The sequence below is a fragment of the Heliangelus exortis genome, chromosome 5 (genome assembly GCF_036169615.1).
Source record: "Heliangelus exortis chromosome 5, bHelExo1.hap1, whole genome shotgun sequence".
Classification (NCBI taxonomy): domain Eukaryota; kingdom Metazoa; phylum Chordata; class Aves; order Apodiformes; family Trochilidae; genus Heliangelus; species Heliangelus exortis.
In genome coordinates this window covers 791,418-818,919 of record NC_092426.1, presented here as the reverse complement: position 1 = coordinate 818,919, position 27,502 = coordinate 791,418, and the positions used below count along the sequence as shown (strand labels likewise).

General features: G+C 45.1%; 2 protein-coding genes and 1 non-coding gene across 7 annotated transcripts in view; all 3 read right to left on the bottom strand.

Moving 5' to 3' along the window:
• Positions 1-453: 453 nt before the first annotated feature.
• PRPF39 (pre-mRNA processing factor 39) lies at positions 454-15,290 on the bottom strand. Of its 5 annotated transcripts, none has more exons than XM_071745079.1 (14): positions 15,199-15,290; positions 12,110-12,473; positions 11,721-11,846; positions 10,961-11,079; positions 10,073-10,240; positions 9,211-9,376; positions 8,328-8,435; positions 6,152-6,316; positions 5,709-5,835; positions 5,341-5,609; positions 4,556-4,740; positions 3,128-3,202; positions 2,435-2,555; positions 454-1,264 (listed from the first exon to the last, which is right to left on the bottom strand). In XM_071745079.1, the coding sequence occupies exons 2-14, from the start codon at positions 12,437-12,439 to the stop codon at positions 1,214-1,216; spliced, it is 2,010 nt and encodes a 669-aa protein (XP_071601180.1). In that variant the 5' UTR covers positions 12,440-12,473; positions 15,199-15,290; the 3' UTR covers positions 454-1,213. The 5 variants fall into 5 exon arrangements, with proteins under 5 accessions (XP_071601180.1, XP_071601183.1, XP_071601182.1 ...); XM_071745082.1 differs by lacking the exons at positions 12,110-12,473; positions 15,199-15,290 and adding exons at positions 11,207-11,369; positions 11,475-11,543 and having other exon boundaries at positions 11,721-11,848; XM_071745081.1 differs by lacking the exons at positions 12,110-12,473; positions 15,199-15,290 and adding an exon at positions 11,207-11,369 and having other exon boundaries at positions 11,721-11,848.
• LOC139797217 (small nucleolar RNA SNORD127) lies at positions 5,157-5,242 on the bottom strand. The gene has a single exon (XR_011726356.1). It is a non-coding gene; the product is annotated as a small nucleolar RNA SNORD127 (small nucleolar RNA).
• A 341-nt stretch (positions 15,291-15,631) lies between the features above and the next one.
• TOGARAM1 (TOG array regulator of axonemal microtubules 1) overlaps positions 15,632-27,502 on the bottom strand; it is a 33,560-nt gene continuing 21,689 nt past the window's right edge. The window contains exons 11-21 of the mRNA XM_071745075.1: positions 27,258-27,392; positions 26,346-26,499; positions 25,692-25,797; positions 25,065-25,300; positions 22,063-22,221; positions 20,633-20,759; positions 20,229-20,347; positions 19,549-19,738; positions 18,440-18,659; positions 17,606-17,692; positions 15,632-16,288 (exon numbers count right to left, since the gene is read on the bottom strand). Of these exons, the coding sequence (XP_071601176.1) occupies positions 16,035-16,288; positions 17,606-17,692; positions 18,440-18,659; positions 19,549-19,738; positions 20,229-20,347; positions 20,633-20,759; positions 22,063-22,221; positions 25,065-25,300; positions 25,692-25,797; positions 26,346-26,499; positions 27,258-27,392 (1,787 nt within the window). The 3' untranslated portion in view covers positions 15,632-16,034. The remainder of the gene's footprint in view (positions 16,289-17,605; positions 17,693-18,439; positions 18,660-19,548; positions 19,739-20,228; positions 20,348-20,632; positions 20,760-22,062; positions 22,222-25,064; positions 25,301-25,691; positions 25,798-26,345; positions 26,500-27,257; positions 27,393-27,502) is intronic.

The window sequence follows — 27,502 nt, the reverse complement described above, 5'->3', positions numbered from 1 at the left end:
AGCACAGGTCTGGGCAGTTAAAAAGGAGCAGTGACCCCAGCTGGGACTGCCAGGACTGTTTGTGTCACCCCTTCCCCTGCTGAGTGAGCTGCCCCTGAGCAGCTTTCCTCCCATACCCACTGCACTGCTCTGCTGAGTTACAACACCACCCACCCCAACTGGAGATAACCTAAAGTTTTACAAGAGGAAAACATTTACATTTATGTTCTAGGCACTGCTTAAGTTAGGAGGAAAAAAAAGAATCCATTAATTTATCCCATAAAGGCATTGTGCCTGATACTTTATAACTGTCTTTATGGGATAAATTAATGCATTCTTTTTCTAGATTTTTCTCTAGATGAGAACCCTACACCACCCACCCTCCTCACGTGTTCCTGTGCCACAGGTGCTGTGTTAGACTCCAGTGCTCTTACTCCTGGCTTGAGCGAGGTGACCCAAGAAAGCTCAGAGGGCTACTGAATTCCTTGCTTTTATTACAAAAATGAGAATGATCACTTTGATCAAAATGAAAAAAAACTCTGCTCACACTGTGTACATGAAAAACTCCAAATACAAAAATCCCAAACACTGTTTGTGCTTCTTAAAAAAGAATACAACATCATTTTACACTGCATTTTAATTTTTGACCCCCAACACAAAATAGAAAATAACCTCTGGCAGCTTCCAAAGGCTGATGCTGTCACCTGCCAAGTTCTGATCCCAACCCCACCGAGGTGGCAGAGGAGCTGGGACAGCTCTGGGGACAGCAGAGGGTGTGGGGTGCTGGCAGGGAGCAGAGCAGGAGGGGACAGCCTCACTCCCCCCCTGCTTCTTGCAGCAGCCCTGCTGGCCAACACTGCTCAGCACAACGGCTTTGGGGGAAAATACCAACCCAAAAAAACCCCAAAAACCTACAGCATTACTGATTAAGTCTATGGAATCATTATGAGACCGAACAAAATTCTTCAGATATTTCCATAAATTAGTGCAGGGAATTAAAAAACAATGCATTTATGGGCAACTAGAATTGTACAGATACCACTTATCAGTTACAAGCACACAAATCTTGCTTCACACGTACCCTGTGGACATCAGCTCATTTCACATGCAGAAGACCAAAAAGCAAGTATGACAACAGTTCTTTTCACAGCCCTAATTTAGAAAAATATATATTTCTTTTTTAATTCTGTCTTTGTGGGAACCGCAGCGCAGTGAACTTCTCTCTCTCCTGGGATCAAGTTGGATGGTAGTACTGCCCGTAATTCCATGCGTTCTGGTAATTGTACTGGAAAAAAACAAACCACAGACACAGGAGAGTGTAAGTCAGGCTGCCCCTGCTCCCAGGGGACACCTGGTGACAAACAGCCACACCAGGAGGGTTCTGCTCAGTCCCCACAGAACGTTGTCAGAGGGAGCATAAAGGGAGGGACAGGAGGTGGAATTCTGAGCTGTGCCCCAGCCCCATATCCCCTTTCCCACCACATCCCCCCAGCTGGCAGCTGGATCAGGTGCCCCCAAAAAACTCCCTCTGGAGCCCTCAGTCTGCAGCCAGCAGAGACCCCCAGACTTCTCCCATGTCTTACTGCACCCAGCTGGGCCCCAGCAGTGAGAATTCCCCATCCCTCAGCTCCTGTCTGCTGTGAAAGGCAGAGCAGGCAGAGCTGCGCTCACCCTGCCAACCACAGGACTGAGCTCCTATCTCCAGCCTCAGTCTGCCCTTCCCATGGCTCAGTGTGTGAAAACTGAGGGGATTTTTCCTGTCCTGGTGCTGAGCAGCTTCCCCTGCTGAGACCCCTGCACCTCCTGCCTTTGCAAGGAGCTCTTGGCCTTGATGGGAACAGCTCTGAACTGGATGGCACAGCAGCTCTCTGCCTCCTGCCTGCCCACACTTCCATGGGCTCTGTAGGCTCCCTGCATTCTAAAGAACAGTGACCACCCAACTGCTCCAGTACAGCTTCCACTCAGACCCTCTCCAGCTCCTCCAAAGCAGCAGTCCAAGCCTGCTGCTCTCCTCTCACCCCAGGCAGGTGAGGAAGCTCTGACCTTACAGCCTGCCCCTGGGCAGTCCCAACACACAGTGGACACAAGCAGAGCATGTGCTGGGGCTGCTGTTACTGCCACAGGCAACAAGAGGAGCTGCAGAAAGCAACTATCATCAACACTGTCATCTCAGTTGGAATCTCCTGGGCAGAACACTCCAGCACCAAAGAGCAACACCCTCAGCTGCTGCCACACATCCCTTCACATGAAGGGCCACCCAACTGCCCCTCTTGCTGCTCAGAGGGAAGGGCTCTTCACTCACACAACAGCCCAAAGAGGAATCAACACAAAGAGGAGACAAACTTTTAACCCAGGCCTTCCTCACCAACTGACACGGGACCATCAAGTCCCTGGGGTAACCCCAAGGTGCCCTGTTCAGCAGCTGGGTGTGAAACAACCCAAAGCAGGAGCCTACCTGGTACCAGGCATTGTAGTTGTAGGCTGCCTGGTTGACCTGCATGTCCCCATCCATCATCTGTGCTGATGCCAAGGTGGGGTCATCTGTCAGCATTTTCTTTTCATCTGGCTCTTCTGATCTGCCAAGTGAATGTTTGCAGGTAAGTGGTAACTTAGATCAAATTTTGAGCCTGCCTTTGGGTGAGAAATGTTACAGCCCATTAGGGGATGTGGATTTTCAAAACTTGGTGCCCTGTAACATCATCTCATGTAGAGAAAGTGTTGTGCTCCAGAACCAGTGTCTGGTTTTTAAAATTGGTCTGATGCTCAAACTGAGTCAGCAAAAGTAGAATTCTGCTTAGAGACTGAGTTATTCTTACCAATAGTGTTCTGTGATACATTATTCAGAAAGTTATTATCCTATAAATCTGTTTTCAAATATTTTAGCCAACAGCAGAGCTCTATTTAGCATTCACTTTCAGTGATTATAAACCCCACAGATTTTGTTCTCCCAAGCAGCAGGTATAAAGCTGAAAAATATCAGTGTATATACAACCATAGAAGAAAGATAAAAATAGTATTTGAGACTGTTCTTTTAACTATTTTTAAAGTGCTTTGTTTCAGCTCTAGCTCAGGGTAGCATGTGTTTCAGCAGCCAGACACTGCATTGCCTACCAAGCTATTTACACCCTCAGGTGACCAGACTCCCTACCCATTCTCTGCTCTCCTTTTCAGAGAATCCTGCTCCTTCAGAAGGGCTTCGTGTTCATCATAGGCATCTAAAAGCCTGAAGGAGAGAAAAAGAAAGCAAGTTTTGCTCACTGTTTTCATGTAAACGTTTTAAAGACATCAGCAACCATTTCAAAATGTCTGCTTGGAACTGCAGAGATACAAAGCTAAAGCAAACTCAAACATAATCCAGTTTCAAGCAGTGATCTGCCATGAAGATGGGAAAGCCAAAAAAACTTGATTTGATTCCAAAATGCACAGTGAGGAACTCTGTCAGCTCAGGAACTCCCAACTTGCTCAACTCTTATCACACTTCATGCAGGTCTTCTAAGAAGTTTCTTTATAAAGAAGTTTTCTAGAACTTATCTGTGATACAGCTGCTCCTTCCAGTGATGGCATTCCCTCAGCTCTGTGCTGATGCCATCTGCAGCACCATTACTATTTGGAATCAAATTTTCTTTAAACACCAGAAATGAGTTTTATATACAATTATATACAATTATTGCAGTTCCAAAGCAGCACCTACAACCTGCTCCGAAACATGGGAAGCAAAGATATATTTAATGGAGCACAAGAGTCCTACTGAAAATCCCCATAAATAGCTACATATAACTTCATCAGCTGCACACCAGCTCAGAAGGTATCCCATGAAAACTGCTTCTTCTCTCAATACAGCTCTTGGGGGAAACCATTTCTTGTACTTAATCTGTGCTCAATTTGGAACTGAAAACTTGATTTTGTTTGGCCTCTCCAGGATCCCACAGCTCAGAATGCCTGGCTGCCAGGCAAGCTGGAATGGTCAGTCAGCAGGACAGCTGTTGCTGAACACACAGAGCAGGAAACACTAACTCATGGTTAGTCCTTCCATGTTATTTGGCTGCAAAATGTAAATAAAAACAAGTGCTTGTTTTACAATGGAGAGTTTAGAGGAAAAAAAGTACTTAGTATTCAATTAAAAAGTAACACTTCTGGTTTCTGATCCTCCTAAAGGAGAGTACAGAATTGTTAGTGCTTCTGGACACAGAAATCAAATCAAGGCAGCTTTGGAAGCCTCAAGCAGCAGCTGGCAGGGTAAGAAGTGCCAGGTTGTACCTGTCACAAAACACTTCAGGCCCTCTTGGAGGAGCATCCTCCTTTCTAAGACTTACCAAGAGAAAACTACAGCGAGAAGTTACAGGCAGCATAGTTTTCCTCTATGAGGTGTTAGGTATTTCATTAAAAAAGGGGTAATTTTCTGAAAAGAGATTGTTATTTAAAAACAGGAATTTGGTTTAGAAAAGCAGCTACCCCTCAACAAAGAGCTGATGGCACAAAGGAAACAAGGGATGCCCCTAACCCTGCCCCTTCCCTGCTGCTCCTACAAGCCCTCCTTGGTGACCCTCATTTGGCCACTGCAGAGATTACATCTTACTTGTTTACATCAGAACCAAAATCTTCAAGAAACTCCACTTTTCGCTGAGAAAAGGTTATCCTCATTTTTATGGACAGGGCACCATTGACAGCTTTATCAAAACAGCTCAGGATGTTTTCCTCGTTTTGCTTGAGGTCGCCGCTGTACTCCATCTCCAGCAAGTTGAGGTACAGTTTTGTGTTTTCCTGTGCAAAAAACGTGTTAGAGGTCGTGCTACGGCATTTAACACTGAATGTCTGTCTACTGGGTGCATTCCAGAAGGTTTAACATCATAAATATGTGCTAGGAAATCAATAAAAACATTTCCTAATTACACTGTTAGTCTCTGAGCTGGTTTGTTCCACAAACAGAAGCGGTCTCACCCTACACAAACAGTTGCCACACTTCACTAATGGTGAACTAACAATATCTGGAGTGCCAAACAACTCTGTGGTTACAAAAAAATGATCTCTGACTACAGCCAGCATGATTAATTTTGTTCACCTTAAGATGTGAACATGCCTGTAGTACAGAAGACTCTAAAAAGGAAAAAAAAAAAAAAAGACAAGTATGAAACACATGGGAAAAAATTGCAAACATCCAGATTTGCAAGCTGCAAATACAGCAACATCAGTTTAGAGGGACTGGTGTCTCCATGCAGTAATGAAACATTACATACAGGTACAATTCCTGTCATCATTGTTGCTGTACTTGAAAAAAAAGAAAAATGGTTGAGAAAGAGAGAGAAATACCAGGGTATGTGTGTACATATATATTTCTAACACGACAAAGAGGGAACCACATACTTTGTCAAGTTCTATGGCTTCTGACAGCACTTTTCTTGCCTTTGGAAGATTTTTCTGTACTTTGAAGAGGTGCCGAGCTAATTTGATGGCATAGAAGGAGGCCTCACTGACTGACTTGGCATTCCTGACAGCCTCTTCCAGGAGGTGCTCAGCCCCCTCCATGTTGCCGTGCCTGCGCTCCAGGCTGACTCTCCTCAGGCGGATCATGGCCAGCCCCAGGATGCACTCCTCAAAGGTTTTCAGGATTCTCCTCGCCTCGTCGATGTTGCCTGCAACACCAGTGAAGATGCTTTAGGATCCCAGACACCTGGCAGCCTCCTGGAAACCCAGCAGAACTCCCTCCCCACACGAGCTGCTGTTGCTCTTACCCTGCTGCTCCTCAAAGGCGGCCCACAGCATGTGAACCATGGGTTTCTTAGGGAGATGTATTGTGCAAGCCCTGCTGTAGACATGCCTCACTCCTTCAATACTATGATTCTCCATGTATTTGGCATACTATAGTTGAAAACAGAGCAGAGACGGGACAATTTAAAGCTTGTATTTGTCTTTAAGAACATGCCAGAACGATAAAATTCTTTTTTTAAACCCATTCAGCACCTTTATTGAACCACTAGACTAGTTTCTGTAAGGAAGGACGTAGAGAGGCAACGAAGTTGGCATATGCAGCAGTCAAATCTGGTTGCAAGCAGACCATCTCCTAATGCAACAGATATAGTTATATATGAACAACATTCCACAAGAGTACAAAAGGTTAGTCACTAGATCAGTGATTGCAATCAGCAGGAGAGAGGTGGGAAACCACTTCCCTTACCTTAATCCAGAAGTCCTCATAGAGGGCACATGAAATAACACATCTTTCAAAGAGGACCACAACTCGCTCATGAGTGCCATTCTCTATCTCAAACTCTAAGTACTCTTTCCAGTTTTTCAGCTGAATTTTCTCCAGAGGTTTTACATGAAAGTAAGGCCTCTTTATCTGCAAGAGTCACAGCATGGCAACTTCAGACCAGTAAGCATGACAAGTGGGTTCAAAAAATAAACAGCCACACACCGTTTGAGTAATGTCATTTAAATCAAGAGGGCTTCAGAACCACACATCTATCCCAGCAGCTCTGCTGGGGTTACCCAAGTATGACTGAGAGATGCTGCTGACAGTTATATTCTAGGCTAGAAACCTGGTTTTCTAGGAAACTTTTTCAGTGCAAGTGTTTACAGAAGCTGAGGAAGAACTCACTGCAGACACTCCCTTGCAAGCCTGAGGTCCCAGTGTAAAAGTGACATGATGGACAGGGGTGGATATTGCCCACACAGACAGACACAAACAGTGCAGTACTTACTGTTGTACTAGTGCAAATCCTACCAATGCAATTCAAAATATGGTTGAGAGTCATAGCAAGGGAAGTCAGAGCACTGAAGTGAACTTCAACATCTACATTAAGTTGATTATTCCAGAGCTAGCAAGACTGCCTGCTTACTGATGGCTACAAGAGGAGCTGGGGGGGACAGAGCTCAGCAGAGAAAATTGATAAACTGCTTTGAACTAAATAAACATCCTTCCAGAGACCTTTTTGCTTTTTCTTTTCTTCATCTTTCTTTTACCTACTGCAATTTCATCTCAGACATAAAGACATACAAATGGTTAAGGAAACTTAATAATTAAGGAGTAACATTCAATTCTTCAGGGCCACTTGAAATTTAAAGCCAGTCACCCCCTTCCTGCTCCTCACTGAACTCTGCAATGAAACCAAACTCTCTTCTTCCATTTTGAAAAATTCACAGGTACGTTGCTCCCACTAAAACAACAGTAAAAGAGGTCTAAGCACTCTCCATCCCTTCTGTGACATCTGCTGCCCACCTCCTCCTCTTCTGCCCCTTTTAAAGACATGTTTGTCTTTCACATTCCTCATAGATCCAACGTGCTGGTACCTACAGAGCAGATATATTCTCTTGGTAGTAAAATACCACTCAGGAACAAGATGACATCCCATTTCTTAGGACATTTTCTGCAGGTTTAGCATTCTCCCAAATTTCAGTAATCTGTAGCTTAAGGTTTCCTGAGCCAACAACACCTACACTCACTCACATGAGCATGTTCTGCAACAGGTCTGAGCCTCCCCTACACCAGGGACACTCTTTGCATGCTCTGCTTCCTTCAGCAGGGAGGTGACCTGGTGACAGCATTCCTGGCTGCTCTGGGACACAAGGGGGACCCACGGGATCAAACCAGGATCTGTCTGCAGCCCTGGGACTGGCTCAACAAAGTGCAATGAGCAACCAAACAGCTCTGACATCATGGGACCCACTAAGGGCTCTCTGAAAATCAGTCCCAGCTGTTTAATACAATGTACTTTTTAAAAAGAAAGTTAATCTAAAACAAGAACCATGTTATGCAACATGGTATTCACTGGGAAAACACACAATAAAAATTAAAAGACTGGGAACTAAAAATCAGGCTGCTTTTTCAAGAGTAACCAAACTGAATTCTACGTGGAGAAAGTACTGTACTTGCAGTGATCAAACCATTAGTTTATTACTTTTCATGTTATACACAGGAGCTGCACGTTGTGATGGGTAATTTTGGAAACCAGAAGTTCACTGATTTCGGGTTTACAAGTGTAATGCTGAAACACAAAACCATGCAAATTTCCTTCTCCTTCCAGGACAGGCTCACCTTTTAAATTACAATTACCTTCACCCCCTTATTCTTCTGCAGCACCCCCCGTGCACAGGGCAGCACTATGCACACAGTGGATCATGCATGGATAGTCACAGACAGCTCAGTGAACAACACCCTGTCTCCAAATGCTGCTTGTTTTTAAACTCACACGTGGCAGAGTTGACTGAACAAGTTGACTTTCCACAAGAGAAGTGGTTGAAAAGTGAAACATGATCTTTGCCCCACAGCAGTCTGAGTTCTTAGGGCTGTTACTCCAAATCCCCAGCTCCCAGCCTGATGTTCAAAACTGACAGAGAAAACCCAAACTCACCGCTTCCTCAAACGTCCACCTCTTACTGACTTCATGTTCATTGTGGTTGAACATTTCTTGATGGATCTCAATGATTCTGTGCCTCATGTTCTCTATCTCAGTGATTAGCTAAAACATAATTTAAGAAACGTATCACAGGTAGACACTACATCACCTTTGTGAGTGCATTTTGTGTTGACAGTAATATGTACAAATTAAAGTATGCACTGACTGTTACCCTGAGCAGCCAGGGGAAGGGGAAGGGGAAGGGGAAGGGGAAGGGGAAGGGGAAGGGGAAGGGGAAGGGGAAGGGGAAGGGGAAGGGGAAGGGGAAGGGGAAGGGGAAGGGGAAGGGGAAGGGGAAGGGGAAGGGGAAGGGGAAGGGGAAGGGGAAGGGGAAGGGGAAGGGGAAGGGGACTGCCCTGATGGTGCACTGCAACGCAGCTGAATTGGTTTGCTAGCTGAGGTTTTGCTTTTATGCTACAGGTGATTCTAATTAAAAATCAATCAGGATCCAAGTCAGACTTGGTTTCAGCACACACACATTTTCACAGCCATCAATTCCTTTGGATGGCTCCAAGTTTTCATACACCTTTGAAGGCTATGGAGACCACTGCTGGTGAAGAGCTTGCTCAGACCACAGTTTCTAGGCTGTTAAACGGAATAATTAACACCCATTTCTAAAGCTTTGTATGCCACCTCTTTCACTTTTTAACTCCATTTCTTTAATGCCCATGAAAAAACTGGGAAGGTACATCCTGCAGACAGCAGATGCTGTCACCTGAGCCGAAGGGCAACCATAGGCATCCAGGAACACCTCAGCTGCAGACACACCACGTTGTGTGCAGATCAACTCATCTCTCAGCCAGAGACAAGTGCCCAGGCACACCTCCTGCACACGTACCTTGGCAGGGTCAGTTATATCTTCAGTCCCAGAGGGCAGGTCATCCCCAGGCTGCCCGTCCTCCCCACTGTGCCCGTTGACAGACGCCAGCTCCCTGCGCAGCTGAACAAACTGCTCTGTGGTCAGGAAGTCCCGAGGCAAGTTGTTCTGAATGTGCTCCTTAAACCTAAACAGCAGCCAGGCAGGAGACAACACAGCCTGATGTTTCATCTTGACACACTCTGCACAGCCAGAGAACAGCAATAAATCCTCGTGGGGTTCTGCAAGGCTTTATTCCACCCAACAATGAGAATGCAACTTCCAAAGCTCTGCATTTCAGAGGGAAGCTTCACACAGACCACTTGCCACATACATGGATGGAAAAGGGCAAAATCAGTTTTAAAGGAAGATCCTTATTTCCAAAACTAAAAGACCTGTAGAAATTCTGGGGAAGACTGATGTATAATTTAACTAAGGTTTCTTGTTCTCTCTTAACCTCTCCATAATCAATGCAGAATTCTACTCTCTAGAATTTAGCCAAGTCTTTCTCTTTAGTCAATTAGTGTTCCACTACACCTGAGCACTGCAGGAGGAATTAAAAGTTCCAAACTGCTCATTCTGATTTTTCAAAGAAATCCTCTTTTTCCTCACAATTTTTACACCACAGCAAAATCTGTAAATTTATCCAAAACCAAATTCCTAAAATATGTATCAGTAGTTTAAGACAGTCAAACTGTGCGAGTACATAAATAAGTAAATACATATAAAAACCTCAGTAACTATTTCAGGCTCTTGTGAGTGAACACTTTCACACTTACAGAGGGAGGTTAGTGTGTGCTTAAGAAACTCAAGAGCATTAACTAGATCATTGTTTTCTCTTTACCTCTGGAAATGATGGCTGTAGAGTTGTGTTGGAATCCCAAGGATCCGGTCATAGATGGATGTGACTTCCCTCAGGTTTCCCTGCTCATCCTCCCAGTTTATATACATTTCCCATAGTCTGTCAGAACGGAAATCTGTGCCAGCAGCTAAGACTGCATGTTCATAGGCTCTGAAAAATGAAGGAATTTTACAGCTGTTTCTGGAAGTTCTTGCTTAAAGATTAGGAGCACCCTCATTTACTCATAACCACGCTTACGTTCATTATTTAAACTCTGTAGCAAGATCTCTAGAATTTCAGAAAGTTGGTACTCACCTTTTTGTCCTCTGGCACTACCACAACAGAACAAGCAAAGGTGACAGAAAAATCCCTTGCAGGAGCACAAGGTATTAGGAAAATACACAATCTTCACCTCTAAAACCATTAATTGAGCAGTTTAGCACACAAAAGTTACACATCAATCATGCAGCTAGAAGCTGCTTCAGATGAAGTTCATTTAAAATTCTGGGTCAAACTTCAGTCCAAACTCTTGCTCTAATGAGGACCACTGCCAGCAGCAAAGTCAGAAACACTTGAGCCACATGCAGAAAATCTCCAAGGAATTCAAATCCAAAATTTTATTACATTTAATTTACTTAAAATTAAATTCTCTGGGGGACCTCTTCCAGTACTGCACTAGGTATTTCCTAATGTCAACCCTGAAGCTCTCAAGTCACAACCTCTGACCCTCAAACCACCCCTTCTCGTGGAATTTGGCTGCATCATCTTGTAACAACTCAAGTAACCACAGGCTGCTAGGAGCTTGCCCCTTGCTTCAACATTTCATCTGATCAGGCTGTGTGTGGCTGCACGTACGGACTCCTCCTATCAAACCCTCTGCTTTCCACTCACCCTCGAATAGTACTGTTGGTTTCTGGGTCCGCAGGGTCCAAGGTCTCCTTGAGGAAGTTGATATAATGTATCCAAAGATCAACACTAAGAGGAATTGCCTGAAGCCCTCTGCGATAAACCTATGAAGAGAAGGAGAACTGTACTTCAAATACTTACTGGCGTCCTAATAGAGAGGCAACACTGTGTTATCCGGTGAACCTTAGAAATACTAATTACTGGAATTTTGTTTAAATAATCTACCATTACCATTTGGGTGGAGGTTGGATAGAACATGGCAATGTTCTGATCTCCACGTGCAGAGTCTTGATCTTCAAAGCGCAGCGGTCCCTGCATTCTGACCAGGTTGTGTGGGCAGGCTTTGGGGTACAGACCATAGGGCACAGACCCATTAGAGCATCATTGACAGCGTCTGACCAAAAATGCAATAAGAGGTAGCAATTGTGACCAGCATACCAACTATATTGCTTTGAAAACGAGTAATAAACATGGAAGTGACAGAAAAGCCCTGCCCTACTTGTTAAGCTGCAGTGTAATACAGAGGCTTGCACTGCAAAGCTTGACAAACTGTAGAGGTTTAACGCACCTGCCAACAAAGAGAAAAGACATTAGCTACAGATGCCACAGAGGTGACAAGTGCAAACAAAACCCCTACAAACCTGGCCACAGGTGGCAGGTACTGGCAGCCAAATGACTTGCAGTAGGTTAGTCATTGTTTGGCTAACAGGACCACTGGCAAAGCTGCACCCAGCTACCTACATACCTCGTCAGACTGCTTCACGTTGTCGTGCCGCTTCTCCAGGTCCGCGTACTTCTTCCAGTACCCGTAGCAATAGGGGTAGTGGGTGAAAAACCTGTCAAAGGCTTTCCTGGCAGCTGGCAAGTGGTTCTGCAAGAAATGCACAACAAAAGCAACTTATCTTTCCCTTATAAAAGGCTGCGCTCTGTTTCTAAAGTAATTATTGTTTGAGCGTGGTTTTGAAACGACTGCTTTGGTTTGGTGAGCTCCGCTGACGACGCTGGCAAGGACAACTGTCTCACAACAGTATCTGTGACAGCCTGATGTACAGCTCAGGATTTGTCCCTGGAATATCAATGTTTGGGCTTTTCTTTATTTCTGGAAGGCCAAGAAGAAGGGGGGTATGTACTAACCTCCTGCTCTACGTACTGTAGGAGATATACCCATCCTGTGAAATCCTGGGGATTGTCCTCCACTACTTTCCAAAACTTGTCAAAATCAGGAGGGAAGCAAGTGTCAATGTCTGTTGTCTGTAAACTCTCAATATTTGGAATTTCGCCCTCCTGGGTGTTCTCCTCATTCAAGTCAGGGGAGCTATCAGGGGATTGCTCCATCTCAGTCACACTCATGATTTCTGTGCTGAAGTCCATGGGCTGCTCTCCTGTGGCTGTTTCAGCACCATTGCCTGTGCTGTCATTGCTTACAGTTGGCTTCTCCTCCTCAGCACTCTCTGTGTTCTCCATGGCTGAGGTCACTGCTGCTCTCTAGTACCAGATCCTGGGGAAAAAAGAAGAGTCAGTATTCCTGTAGTGAAGGTTCAGGTAAAACTTAGCTGTGAGCCACCAGCCAAGTGTCCCCAGTGCCTCAGGCATTCCTGTATTTCACCACACAGTTTCATCGCCCAGATCCGCTTCGTGCAAGAGCCCAATTCACAATTCTAAAAATGCTGAAAGCAACCATATGTTTTAACATCTGCACACACAAATCATGGTGCTTTTTCTATCACAGGTGGCCATCGAGGTAGAAAAGTGAACCACTACAGCCTTCCTGTAGGAGTCTGGTGTCAGTTTATTCCACATAAATCACTGTGTTGAAATTCATTGAGCTCTCCTGCTCAGCACAAATCAGTGACCTCTGCAACATGAAGATATGTTAAGATACAAGCCCTGAACACCTACCTGAACCGACCTGAATGTTAACTTTGCAAAGAACAGAATTACTATCAGCACCAGGCTCAGTCCACATTACTGTCTACATAAACTAATGAGGAGCAGAGGGCCACAAAAACCATTTTGGCTGGGCCCTTGCAGGCAGTCACTCACTCCCACACACAGCTCACATGTCAGGGGTTCCTCCTGCCCCTCAGGACAGACTCCTTCTCCCTCCCACTCTTCATTTTGATCTTCCTGCCAAAGGCTGCTGCCCAGCCCTGCCCTCCTCCCCAGAGGCCAGTCCAGCCCAAGGTGCTCACCCAGCCATGCCCCCAGTGCTCAGCCCCATCCCAGCACCACTGCAGCCCAGGGAACACCAGGGCACTCAGAACACAGCAGCTCTGAGCTGGGAATCTGGATGGGATAAACAGCAGTGCCAGACCACCATCCACAAAGACACAGCAGCAACTGCCTTCAGTACTCCTTGGAGAAGGTAGAAAATAAGCTTAGCATATAAAAACCAACCCAAACCCACACAGTTTCTACCCTACTCTATCTCCAGAATTCTTTCCCACTGAAAGCCTGAAAAGAGGACAAGCAGACCACTTGCTTTCACTTCAACAAATATATCAATAGGTCATCAAAAATACAGTGTGTGGGGTAAACTGACAGAAAGGAAAACTATCTATACACTATCTTCAGCAGCTTCAAGGTGTGAGGCAGCAGTTCATGCTTTCCAAAGAGCCCACCAAGGCAAGAAACCTGGGTGTAGTGCTGAAAGGTTTACGTGGCCTACTCTGCAGGTCTCCTAATAACTGGTTTTAAAAGTAATTATTCCTAATCTCCATTGTATACATCACCCAGCAACCACATAAATGCCATTCCTTTCCTTTCAGGTAAACGGTTCATGGTTTGTGGTAACTGTTCATTAAAAGTGAACACTGAAGTGAGCAGTCAGTGCCATTTAAAAGCAAGGCAAACACGCTGTGACTGCAGGGAGCACTGTGCCACTTCTGGTCTGCAGGAAAAGGGAATGCCTGTGCAAGATATTTAACAAAACACCAGCTCTCCCCCACAGCCTGGGCCACCTAGAAAGCCTACATCAGACCCAGCTTCTTTAGGAAGTGCTGGAGATGCTTCTTCAGCATAGTTTTTAAGAATGAAGATAATTTGTAAGTTAAGAAACTAAAAAGACAGAAGAGATCTGCTTACTTGTAACAGCTGCTGCCATTCAGAGCTTACTTCTGCACAGCTTATAAAATTAAGGCATAAAAGCAGTGGGTTATGCAAAAGGCAGCACCAACACTTGGAGAAAAAGGTTTAAAGGATGTTTACAGCTCTGAAATTTGAGAAAGCAACAGTTTTTCAATACACAATGATTTACCAGCTAAACTTTTTCCGATATTTGACAGATATTTTCCCTCTCTACCTGTTTCAGAAGATGGATTCCAGTTTAATAAAGCAACTCTCCCAAATCCAGCTGTCTTCAGATCGTGGAGAGGGGAAAAAGGAAGGAAGGGGGGTGGAAATAAGAGGGAAAGCGGTGCAGGATCAGCTCAGAACACAACGTTTCGTACACAAAGTAACACTCTATCTGACAGCTTCTTCCAGCTGCTGGCGTTCGAGAACACCCCAGGGAACCAAGGCACATCCCAAACAGAACAAACCGGGTTACACCCAGAACCGAACCCCTCCGTCCCCCGGGAAACAGGGGACAGGGGCGTGAGGCTGAGGCAGGCACATGGCAGTGACTGCACTCGTGTCCGCCGGCTAAATAAGTGTCAGATAACGAGATGCACCCACTTTTAAAATAATTTACATCAACATATATTATTTAGTCTGCATCAATTAAGCGTTTCTTGCACGCAAGGCTGGCGTTTATAAACACGAATGAACTAACGGAAAACACCGAGGGTAAAACCCCCAAACCAACACACAGAGGCAGCACCGAGGAACCCCAAACCTCATCTCCCACCCGCCCCAGCTCTCCCGAACCCCCCTCACAGTCCTGACCGGCACTACCGGAACCCTCCGGCACCCTGGGCTGCGGGGAGCCGGGGCCCCCTTGGCGGTTCCTGCCTCAAGAACGGCCTTTCGGTAAACCCAAAACCCAGCAGCGTAACCAAACCGAAAGCCCTCAGCGCGGGGCGGCTGCCGGGGCAAGCGGAGAGCAGGCGCGGGCCGCGTCCTTCCCTCACACACCTCTTCCTCCTTCCCGCCCGCTCCCGGCCCGGCCCGGCCCGCTCCCCCGCACGGCTCCAGCCCTCGCCTGGCCGCGGGCACTCCCGCACCCCGCTCCCCGGGCCCCAGCACAGCCCCGGCCCGGGGTCCCCCCGCCTCATCCCCGCTACCTGACGCGGGGCCGCCGCCCGCCTGCCCACCGCGCGCCTCCCGCCTGCCGCCCCGGGACACAGCGAGCGCCCACCGCGCCTGCGCATCGGGCACCGCGCCTGCGCACCGCGCACCGGCCCTGCGCAGCCGGCTCCGCGCATGCTCCCCGCCCTCCCGCCAAATGGCGACGCGTTCTCCCTCCTCCCCTCAGGCAAGGAGGCGGCGGCCGCAGCGTTAGGGAACTGAGTCCTTTTATTGGCGTCAGGGAGCCGCGTAACGCGCGCACCGTGCGGGCTGCGGCAGGGACGGGAGCGGGGCTGGCGGGGCAGGGGGTCCCTCCGAGCGGCTGCGGGCTGCCGCAGCTCGGCCTGTCCCTCAGCCTGGCCTGCCCCCGTGACACTACCGGAGCTGCAGCCACAGCAAGCTAATACTGTACAAATGCATCAGTGGATTACAAAAATACATCTTTTTTTTTCTTTTTTTTTTTTTTGTCACAAGTACCAAACAAAACACTGTTGTATAATTATCTCTGGGGGCTTTTTGTCCCACGTTGCGCTGAAACAAGTCGGACCGGGACCGGGCCGCGAGTGTGTGTTTTCATCAGCACCGGGCAGGCGCCGTGCTGTCCCCCTGAGTCAGGCGGCGGGCAGGGACTGTCCCGGCCCTCCAGACGGGCACCGACACACCGGCAGCCCTGCCATGCTCCCCCTGCCACCACCCCCTGCAAACAGCTGTCCCTCTGCCACCATCCCCCTGCAACAATTCCTCTGCCACCATCCCTCAGTCACAGCCCCTCCGCCACCAGCCCTCTGCCACAGCCCCTCCGCTGATGTTCCACGCAGACCCAGAGTCGGCTTTAGGTGTTGATCTCCAGGAATTCTTCTAAAGTCTTCTTGATGTGTGGTGGCTGGGATGCGGCGTGACTGAGGAGGCTGTGGCCCATCTGGGCATAAAGTGCTTTGGATAGTTTGGCTGTGGCTGTCCGGATGTTCCCTCCGGCTCCGGGCAAGGAGCCGCTGTTGGTCATGTTTCCCAGGAGGTGCCAAAGGACAACCAGAACTTTCTGCTCCACGGCGCAAGGCTTCCGTGGGTATAACTCTGTGACGAGGTCTGGAAGAAAGGTAAACAGACAGTTCAGAAGTGATCCCCTGCTTTGAGAGGGGTTAAAAAGCTCTTCGCGTCAAACCATCTCCTCAGAGCAACCACTGAAGGGACACAAGAGCTTCACTGTCCATGCAGCAGCAGCAGTGCTCCAAGAAAAGGCACCAACTTTCCCTACAACACCCTTTCTGTCCTCTCCCAGGAGTTTACACAGTAGCACTGCTACTACAGCTAACTAAAATTTTCCATTAAATTAAAACAGGAAAAGAAGCAAAGTGTGTTTTGATTATTTTTTGCTAGATTACCATAAGGACCTGTATTTCTCAAAGTGCACTGTGTAACATCTGATATTTTATGATTTCCCCTCCACCTCAGAAATATGCAGTGGGTATTTAAGGAGCAAAGTAGTCTTATACTATAAATATACTTAAGATGAAGCGTTTCCCATACTTTGTGATTTAAGTATTTAATAGCAAATATTTTGCCTTTTCGCTACAATGGACTCTTCTGATATATAATAGAAACTACTCCAAAAAATCCCAGCAAGAGGTGAACTGTTTAAAGGCTCATGACTGCCACATTCAGAAAGCATAAATTTAGGTATGTTTCAAGAACAGACTGTCCATTATGTTATTTAGTTCAATTCCATTGCTACTGCACACAGAACTACTGAGAAAGTAAGCACAGTTCCCACAGAAACATCCCTTGCTCACGTAAAACACCAGAGGAAATTTCAACTCTTCTACTACTAATAATCCCTAATATTAAAATATGTATGTAAATGACAAAATTTGTCTCAAATTTGTAACAGAATTTGCCTTCTGACACCAGTTTAGGAAGAAGGACCATTATGAAGTCTGCCCACTTTGTTGTGACTGCAGCTCAGCTTGTCAGCTGGAATCTTTTAGGACTGAAACCCAGTATGGATTATCAAGAGCCTTAAAATGAGAGCAAGTAAAGGTCCAGAAATAAAACTGAGGAGTTAGCAGGAGGCAGCTGTAGAGAACAGGAGAACACTTTTCTAATACAGTGAAACTCATTACAAACCAAAACTCACCCTCTCTGACTCAGCATTACAATTATTATAAGCTTAAGGTATTTGCACACCTTGCAGGGAAGTATCTGACTATTTAATAATCTTGCTTTGTCAGCAATAACTTCATTTTGTGTTAGAAGGGGATAAAATCTGACAACTGCTGCATTGTTAATGCCCACGATGTCCTGGGACAGAAGGGAAGCTATGGAGCCACCACCACCCCACAAGGAACTTGTCTGCTTAGGATGGCACACACACAGACAAACATGCAAAGTCAAACATCTTTTTACCAGCAAGCTTTTCTGTCATGTCTTGTTTTGCTTTTCCATTCAGAAACTGGGCTTTTGTGCAGAATGGCTGGAGGAGCAAATAGTTGTCTAAATGCAAGGAACAAAACATGTAAAAATTCTTAAACAGAAATCTGAACAATCCAATCTGGACACAAACACAATATGGAAAAATGTAAACAAGAACCTTACTTATGGTATATCAACTACAAAAAAATACAGTGATGTATTTAAGGGGATAAAAGCACAAAAAATCCTATAATTAGTAGAATTTAGCATATTCTTTTAATGAAAATACTAAGGTTCTGCTCCAAAGCTGAAGTGGTTGAGGCAGGAGAACAGTTGTGGCACACACAAACAGCAAGAATCTCGTTCTTGACCTGTTTAAGAGACTCAACAGTGTGACAAGCTTTAGGATACTGAAACACAAGAACAGTTGAGGTGGGAAGAAACCTCTGGGGTCCAACTCCCTGCTCTGGCAAGGCCACTCAAGCAGCCAGGTGCCTGGGACCATGTCCAGGTGGCTTTGGAGTTACCTACAAGGATGGAGACTCCACAGCCTCCCTGGGCATCCTCTGCCAGTGCTCAGTCACCCTCATAGCAAAAAAATGCCTGCAATGGAAACCTCACAAAACCACATGTGTGCTTACAAGCCCAGCCAGCTGTGTTTCTTTATTGGACTGGAAAATACTGAAAGGACTCGTTTGCTTCATAAAGTGTGAGAATAAAACCAATGATTCATTACACAGCATAATGACTGGGTGGAAACTACTGGAAAGAATAACTCTTTCAATTTAAGATTTATTGAATAAAATTAAAACTCTTTAATTTACTTACCTAAGTGTTGACATAGAGCCTGAATAACATTTGTAGCAGCTGCATAAATCCCTGGATTTTTGGAATTGAGGTTGTTGTCGACCATGGCAGGAATTAACATGTTGATCACAGGTGATAAATTGTCTTTCAGCAAAGGAATCATCTTGTGCATTGTCTCCAAAGCAACCTGAGTGACTTTACTGTTTGAATCATGCAAACGAGACTTGAAAGCATCAAAGATCTGAAAAAGTATCCAAACAGTATATCAGTAGATCAGAATTTACCATGTTTCAGTTATTACATTTCCTGCTTTATTGTTACACTTTGATTGTCCATCTTAGGAAAAATGGTTCTGCTGTGCAAATACCTTAGAGACTGTTTTTAGGAAGCAAAGCTGTACCTCATCTCATCTGCATTTGAATCATTCCCATATGATGTAATGGAGGTAAACTCCATCTGTAACTCTCCAAATGATTAATACTCTCTGCAAGCAAGTGTTTTTAGCAAGAAACATCTCTGTTTAGCAAAAAGAATATTTTAAAGATTTCCAAACCACACACAATTTAGATATGGAAAAGTTCCATGGAAGTATTTCAGTTTCACAGCAAAGGGACTGCACTGCTAGAACAGTCTTGTCAGAAGACAGGGTTTCCTTTTATTATTTCTATCTCTAGTTTACAACTGCAGGACTTCATCATTGTATTTTTCTCCTAAAGAACCTCCTGTCTTCTTACCTTAAGCTTTATCATAATAAAGCCCTTTCTTCACTTTCACCTAGACAAACAGCAGGCAGAACTTGCAGCTGTTTCAAAGAGATCTTCTGATCTCAATTAATCCTTGCTGCTCTTTTTGTAAACTGTTCTGATATTTTGATATTTACTCAGCACATGCATGAAAAAGCACACACAGTACTCCAGAAATAGTTCAGAGGGTGCTATCTCTAAGCTAAAACTTTCTTTTTTTTTTCCTTGTCTTTACTTCCTTTGTAGCTTACCTCTTCCCCTTTGGGAATACCTGACCTTTGCCCATTAAACAGATGTTCTTGTTGAAAGAGGGAGCCAAGGTTTTTATCAGAAAAACTATGACACAGCTTAAAAGACCTTTGAAATAAAATGTTCCTGTACAATTACCTTCACAATGTTTGCAACAACAAAGCTTTGATTGTTCTCTGTGTCTGCTAACAGCTGCCTAATGCCACTGATCCGGTCCCGGAAGTCTTTCCCGTTCAATAAACCTATCATGTCCTTCACGTGTTCCTCACTTTCCAGTGAGCCACGGGGAGCTGCTTTTCTTGTGACTTCACGGGTTTCTGTAGTCTCTCTATTGGAAAGGAAGAAGTTATCCAGTGAACACAGAAGCAAGCCACAAGAGGAGTCTTTCACCTCAGACACTCTCTCCCCATGGAGGTGGGAAAGCATCCTATGAACTGAACACTTAAGTGTCCAGGTAAGGGCACAAATAAATAATCTGTACTGTGCCTACCACATTTTTTCTATAGAATCTCAGCAACAGTATCTTGAGCTGCTGATGACATGGAACTACTGTGAATTCCAAGTGTTTTGTGTCCTGGGTGTGTTTTCATTGACAGTCAATGGACAAATTAACTTCCAAATGCACAAAGCCATTTTAATGCTAACAGTTACCCAAGCAATAAACTGAAGTTTATCTGGGATATGTCAAGTGTCTCCTTTTCCTTCAGGTATTTTTTTTTCAAAACCCTGTTGTGAATGTGTCTGTACACTCTTCTTGTGGTGAGGCTATTATCCCAGAAGTCAAATCTCTAACAGGGTAAAAAACTGAAGATAATTACCTGTCAGTGATGTTGAGAGCATCTCTGGAAGTTGATGATGACCTCGAATGTCCAACATTCCCAGTATGGGAACGTCTTCCTTTGGCTGAGGGTGTATCCAATGGCATCTCCCCCAAACCCTGCACAGAAGTGAACCGTGCATTGACATGGCTGGTACAGTTCTGCACTGCTGCAGACTCTGACAAAGCAGGTCTGACATGCCAAGTGAAGCAGCAAAGTCCATTTCATCTGCAGGGAGTGCAGGCATGCTACAGGTCAGCTACCAAGCAGCACCTTGCCACGCAGGTGTCACTGGGTCACTCATCCTGCTCAGAATGCATTCCCCCCATCTCTGTAGGCTCCCTGTCTAACAGCCAGACACACACCTTTACATTCCTCAGCTGTTAAAGAGTTTTTCCACATACCTTTTCGTGCAGATTGCAAACACATTCCTTAATGTAAGGCAGATCCTTGGTTGGCACATACTTCTCTACTGTTTTCTCAAAGTCAGGGTGAGCCATCATGCTGAAGAGCATCTTCCGACCATAGTACCTGCAACAGACCAGGACATACACACCCATGAACATGGATCTGTCCTGGAACTCCAGGGATAACTACAGGTGTGCAATTCCAAACTATAAAGCTGCAGGGAGGCTGTGTAACCAGACACCCATTCCATCCTCCCACAAAGAAACTCTGCTCAACAGTCACTATTTAATCAACAACTGAGAAAATAATGAGAGCAGACTTTACATCAGCTGGTCCAGCCTTGCCAGGCAGTTTAAAAACTGTAGGTGAGGCACTTCAGGACATGCTCCAGTGGGTGATACAGATATTGATTTATATATTTTATCTGAGGGGGGATGCTGACAGTTGGACGCAGTCATCTTTTATGACTTTTCCAACTGTGGCAATTCTGTGATCCCAGTGCCAGCATTCCCTCCATGGCCTGTATCTCCCCTGTGCTCAGCAGAGTATGTCCTTTGAGCCCCTCTGTTTGCAGCAGCCAGGCTGAGCACGGCTGCAGGAGGTGTCCAGGTAGCTCCTGTCACTTCTGGTGCCCCAACAGCCCTGGCAGAATTAGGTTAGGGGTGGGACTCGATGACCTTAAGGCTCTCCTGTCACTGCAGAGGAGCACACACTGAGTTCACACAGCCTTCAGCCACCTGGAATGTGGGGATCCCAACCCTTCCTGAACAGGAGCCAGCAGTGTGCCCAGGTGGCCAAGAAGGCCAATGGCATCCTGGGCTGGCTCAGGAACAGCGTGGCCAGCAGGTCCAGGGAGGGGATTCTGCCCCTGTGCTCAGCCCTGGGGAGGCCACAGCTTGAGTCCTGTGTCCAGTTCTGGGCCCCTCAGCTCAGGAAGGAGCTTGAGGTGCTGGAGCAGGTCCAGAGAAGAGCAAGGAGGCTGGGAAGGGATCCAGCACAAGTCCTGTGAGGAAGGGCTGAGGGAGCTGGGGGTGTTGAGGCTGGAGAAGAGGAGGCTCAGGGGAGACCTCATCACTCTCTCCAACTCCCTGAAAGGAGGTTGGAGCCAGGGGGGGGTTGGGCTCTGCTCCCAGGCAACTCTCAGCAAGACAAGAGGGCACAAGAGGTCTCAAGTTGTGCCAGGGGAGGTTTAGGTTGGACATGAGAAAGAATTTCTTTCTGGAGAGGGTGATCAGGCATTGGAATGGGCTGCCCAGGGAAGGGGTGGATTCTCCATCCCTGGAGGTATTTCAAAAGAGCCTGGATGTGGCACTCAGTGCCATGGGCTGGGAACCACGGGGGGAGTGGAGCAAGGGTTGGACTTGATGAGCTCTGAGATCCCTTCCAACCCAGCCCATTCTATGATTCTATGTTTCCCCTCACTAACCTCGTTTGCTGGGAGCTGTCCTGTGCAAATCTGGCTATGGCAGGGAAAAGCCTCTCAGCCACAGCTTTGGGTCCAGACAGAACCCGCTCCGGGCCCATCCGCTCCACGATGTCTGCGAGGTGTTGGGCTGTGCATCTCCTCACTGCTGAGTGCAGGTGGCTGCAGGAAACACAGCTGGTTAGTGCACACACAGCACGAGGGCTGTGCTCTGCCCATCTGGGATACAAGTCTGCTTTCTTAATCTTTAGCATGATCTACAGCTACTGTACTGCTGAGATGCAGATACTTATTCTGGCTGTATAGAAGACACTGGAGCAAAGACAGACAGCTTTATTTAAGAGGATAATGATAATTTCATTTTGTTCACTTAAAAAACCACAGCAAGAATGCAGAATGGAAAATGAAGAATTATATCCTTTTTGGTTTTATTCAGTTTCAACATCTAACTGCAGCTTTTGGATTAATAAAAATACTAATTTTCTTCTTTTAGAACTTTAATCTCTCACTTTCCTTAAAATAACTGTAAAATATTTTAGAAAGCACATTACTGTGTGTTCAGCTTTATGAAAAACCAGCCCCTGTGCTTGTACACATCTTGTGGATTTTATATCAAGTTATATAAAGCAGTATTTTCTGGACTTGTAAAAATCTTGTGGAAGTCTATTTTATACAAAACATGAAACAGCTCTGCTGATGAGAATGGGAGAGAGCTGACATCAGCTTTCAAACTCCTGCAGCAAACTAACCTTTTATATAAATTCTGCTGTACCAGCTGACCCCACGTTTTCAGAGGACACAATTATAAAAACTCAAGAGTTTTCCAATTTTATTTTTATCTTTGGATTGAAAAAATCCTATTCTGAGGCGAGTTTCACTGCACAGTAAATGAACTGTTTAAGTGGCTCATTGGGTTTAAAGGAGAGAGCAAAGGACAACAACTGGCTGGGCACAGCCCAGCTTTGCAGCCTCCTCCCTGCATCACCCTGTTCCCCTTTCTTTTGTTTCCTCTGATTCCATCTGTCCCCATGGCCTCACTGGGAGGAAAGCAGCTCCACAGACAACTAACCAGGTCTCTTCAAACTAACAAATGTGGCAGCTCAGAACACAGCCCAGCCTGCAGTACATCTCCAGCACCTCCTCTGCCTGACTCCCTGCTCCTCTGCCACCCTCCCAGCTCCAGCTCAGCTCCCTGGGGTAAGACTCCTGCTCAGTGCCTGCTTGTGCCTGTTCAGCAGCCTTGGAAGCTGAGGAGAAACAGGGACAGCCCAACTCCTGTGGCAGGTAGCCATGGGCCAAGGAGAGCTGTGGTGCCCACACTTCCCAGGAATGCTCACTGCTCAGGCAAAATTGTTGGAAATCTTTCTTGTGGCACACAGGACCTTAGAATAAAACACAGCTTGTGCAGATAAACACCCTGATTTTAAACTTTCTGAAATATAGTCCCCTTTCAGATCAAGCTCTTTGATCAAGCATCTGTTCCAAGGTGAATTTACAGCAATACTCCAGTGTCTCTAAAGCAGCATCTCACAAAAGCAAACAAAATTGTTTTCAATTATTCTCACTGATAAAGTCAAAACCAAGTTATTAGCTCTTGAAGAATCAGTGTATCTATCTATCCATCTCATCTACCTGCCTGCCTGCCTGCCTACCTACTCAGGGTTGCAAGTATTCAGGTTTGCTGTACTCAGCCTCACAGCTCAGATAATATTGATGCTTAGAGATCTGCAAATGTGTCACAAACTGCAGGAAATCCTTAAAGGTCTAGAGAAGCCTTAAGGATAGGTCAGTGTGTTTGAATCTGCCACTGAAATGGGGAAGAGCAGATGTGGTCAGCTAAGGTCATGAGTATTGCTTGGCCAGGGATTTCTGAGGGACAGCTGGGGTCCATAAACACACTGCTTTACATGGCCTCCTGTGGTTACTGTCTGCTGCTCCTCAGTGCACAAAAACACCTGTGGGCAGGCATGATGCAGCAGCAATTGAAATCCCAAGGCTGATATTTGGCTTTCTGGTAAAAGTTCAGGTAATTGCAGTATGGTCCCCACTGCCTTTCAGGGGACAGAATCAATAGATTCCTCAACCACCACCTTCCCAGGAAACAAAATATTTTGAATCAAGACTAACTCTTATGATTTGTAGCTGTGCAGAAGGCTAAGGACTGATTTATAAGGTAGAATCTGAAATATTTAATGGAAGGGGTAGGCTATGAGAAAAGCAGTCCATTAAATGTCAGCTAAGCCATGACAGACAGAGATTAAGTACAAGAAGGTCTATCCAGCCACCAGCCTGGCATGCCCTGTGCCTTCATTAAGTATTGCTGCACGTAAGTCAGGATAGAAAAGAAAACACACGCAACAGGGAAAGAAAGGAATGTAACTTCTACAGACTGAGGGGAGAACCAAACCATGCAGCCATAAATGGAGGATTGTCATGTCTGAGGTACTCGAGAAAATAAAGGCCATCACTACTGTACAGGAAATTCAGATGCAGACAAAAAAGACCATTCACCAGCCAAGAGTAGAAGCACATGAAATCAACCAGGAGAGTGGTTGATTCTCTAGAAGCCTAGAGATTTGTAAGTTATAAATCATCCTTCTAAATAAAAAAGTAATGCTGAAGAAGTGATGGACAGGCATCTGATTGCAGAGCAAGGGAAGAATGTGAATGCTATGTGAACTTCACTAGGCAAAGCAGAACAGCAGTTTCCTAAGAGTATGCTACTAACAGTGATTAAAATTACTGAGGCCTTGCAAAATGACCAGAAAACACACCAAGCTCTAAAATCAACAGCCAACATTTACATGTTCAGAAAGAAACAGGGGAGTTACATTTCTATTTTTATGCCGACAAATGCTGCCCTGGGTAGAAGTTTTTCAGAGCTGAGTTACTGTATTTTCAAATTACATTGATTTAGGTTGTTTGTTTTCCTTTTTTAAAGACTGTATTTGATTAATTTCATCTATGCACAAGTTATTTCTGTATAAAGTCTTTATAAGAATTACCTTTGCCCTCCATTTATAAGAGAACAAAGTGCACGTGCTGGAGTCACATTATTAGCCATAGCCTTCAGTGCTTTGTCTACCTCTTCCCTTATAAAAGTGTTGGATTCACCAGCTTTGTGCAAAAGGACTTTTACTGTATTATCTAGTTCTTGATCCATGCTCTTTTTCAGGTAGGTGAACAAATCCCCTAAACAGACCACAGCAGCTCGAGAAACACCTGAGCGTAAATTCTTGACCTGCACACAGGAAAAACCCAAACAAACAATGAATAATGTTTATAAAATATACTTTAAAAGAAATAAAGCTTAATGTTTCCCTTTGTAAGTTTCAAGTAACATTAAAAGCAACTTAGAAACACATTTCTGACTTGATTCAGGCGGGAGAATTAAAAAACACAAACATGAAAATGTTAAGGAGTTAAAATCTAAATGTTTTCTGTCTCTCAGCAAATCAAATCAACTCTTGGTATCTGAAGCAGGAGCTGCTGTGCTGAAGGACAGACTCATCCTTTTGAGGCAGGCAACCAAACCAGAGGTGAGCATGCCACTTCCCTTCAGTGTACCTCAGGGCTATAAAATGCACACCCAGGCATACAGTCAGTGAAACATTCTGATAGCAAAATTTAACCTCTTGTGCCACAGCCAGACTGGTTTCATGCAGCTTTGCAGTCAGAATGGTTGCATGGTAGGCAGACAAACACCTAACAAAGTTCAGACCTTCGATTTTCTTCTCCCTGTGTAAAAAAAATAAAACAATTGAATTCAAAACATCTGCAAATTTCCGTAACGATATTAAAACACAGAATTCGAAGACTCCAAATGGAAAAAAAGTAGATTGCAAAGTAGAGCAATGAGATAGGAAATTCTTCCAAAGTGAGTGTTTTCAAGTGGTAGTAGGGCTACTTCAGCATTCTTTCCCAGTTCTGCAGCTTGTCTGGGGCAGTTCAAGGATCACCTTCCTTGCCCCAGCTGAGGAGGCAGCAGCTGGGCAGAGCACAGCAAAGTTTTCTATTCCCAGCAAAGGTCAAGAAGCTATTGGTGGGGCCCTCCCCAGGACTGGGCTTACACCTCTCTGACAGCTCAGCTCTTAGCCTCAGTTTACAGCACAGTTTAATCTAGCTTGGGACTGAAACAAAAAATAACTTATTTTTGTCATACATCACTTGCAATCCTCCTCGCTATTTTTGCTGTTACGCCCGTTTTGCCGTTTGCTTTTTTCTTTGAAAAGTTATCAAATGGCTTCTTCCTTAGGCTGGGGCTGTAGGCAGATGTTTACACCTACCAGTCATCATCAGCTAAAAGCACCAAGGCCTCTGTCAGTGCCAGTTCTGGTTTGGGAAGGGGCTGCAGCTCGGAGGGGTCCATGGCTTCGGGGCTGTGTGTGACCGAGGGGGTGCGGTCCTTGTAGCGCCCTCGTGTCCCGAGAGAGACTTCATCTGCAGCCAGGGAGCAACAAAATTTTAACAAAATTTAACAAAATTTAATTTAACAACAAATATTAGCACAGTCTAAAGAAATTACCTCAAAGAAAGGAAAGAGAAAAGTTGGAGGTATAAACTGCTATGACCAAAGCACCAGGTTTCAAACAGACCATTTCCCACTCCCATCCTCCAGCATTCCGCAGCCCGTTCACATGAATGAATTTTTTTTCAAACAACCACCACTTTAACAAGTTGCAAACATCAATATAGTGGTTTTTTTAATGTAAAAGCAGATGCATGATGTGCCAAGGCACAGGGAGGTAAGACAGAATATAGTAAAAGTTAAAGAAACAAGAAATTCTGACAACCTTTGATCATCATCAGTAAGAGCTTCGTTTCTGGAAAGATTTCTACTGCATTATTCTCAAGGCATCTCAGTGACAAAATGTACACAGAAATGTTTCTCTTGGAGAGAAAGAAGAGAGTCAATTTCCCATTAATGCCTTACATCACTTAAGTAGCTGAGAAAATACAAAACCTATTTCAAACATCTTCCTAACAAATTAAAAATTAAAAATGTTTGAAGGTAGCAATGAAGAATTCTAAACCCCTTCACCAGCACCTCTAAACTACCCATTTTCCAGAGCAACTCAGTACCCACCATTGCACAAATCAATCTTATTTTGATTATATTATCCTGATTGTGCTTTGAAACTGCCCCACTCCATGTGCCCAAGTATCTTTATAGTCTTTAGTTTATTTTAACAGCTTACCAGAATCAAGCAAGGCTGAATATTTTGTCTTCTTCAAACTGGATGTTCTTTTTAATGAAGGAGTCAAGGCCACGCTTTCTAATGACAGAGATACATTTCTTGATGATGTTGATATATCCCCACAGAGATTTAATGCTAGAAAACAGAAGGAAATGTCCAAACTACAACAACAACAGATCAGAAAAAAGGAAAAAAGACCCCAGTATTTTCATAGAAGAAAAAAAAAGACAAAACCTTTGTCTTTC

Excerpts from the sequence above, each read along its gene's own strand:
- PRPF39 (XM_071745079.1), bottom strand. The coding sequence starts at position 12,439 with ATGGAGAACACAGAGAGTGCTGAGGAGGAGAAGCCAACTGTAAGCAAT. Across the intron at positions 11,847-12,109 it reads TACAGTACGTAGAGCAGGAG|AACCACTTGCCAGCTGCCAG; the intron begins GTTAGTACATAC and ends CATTTCTTGCAG. Across the intron at positions 3,203-4,555 it reads TTTGGTTCTGATGTAAACAA|GCTTTTAGATGCCTATGATG; the intron begins GTAAGATGTAAT and ends TCTCTCCTTCAG.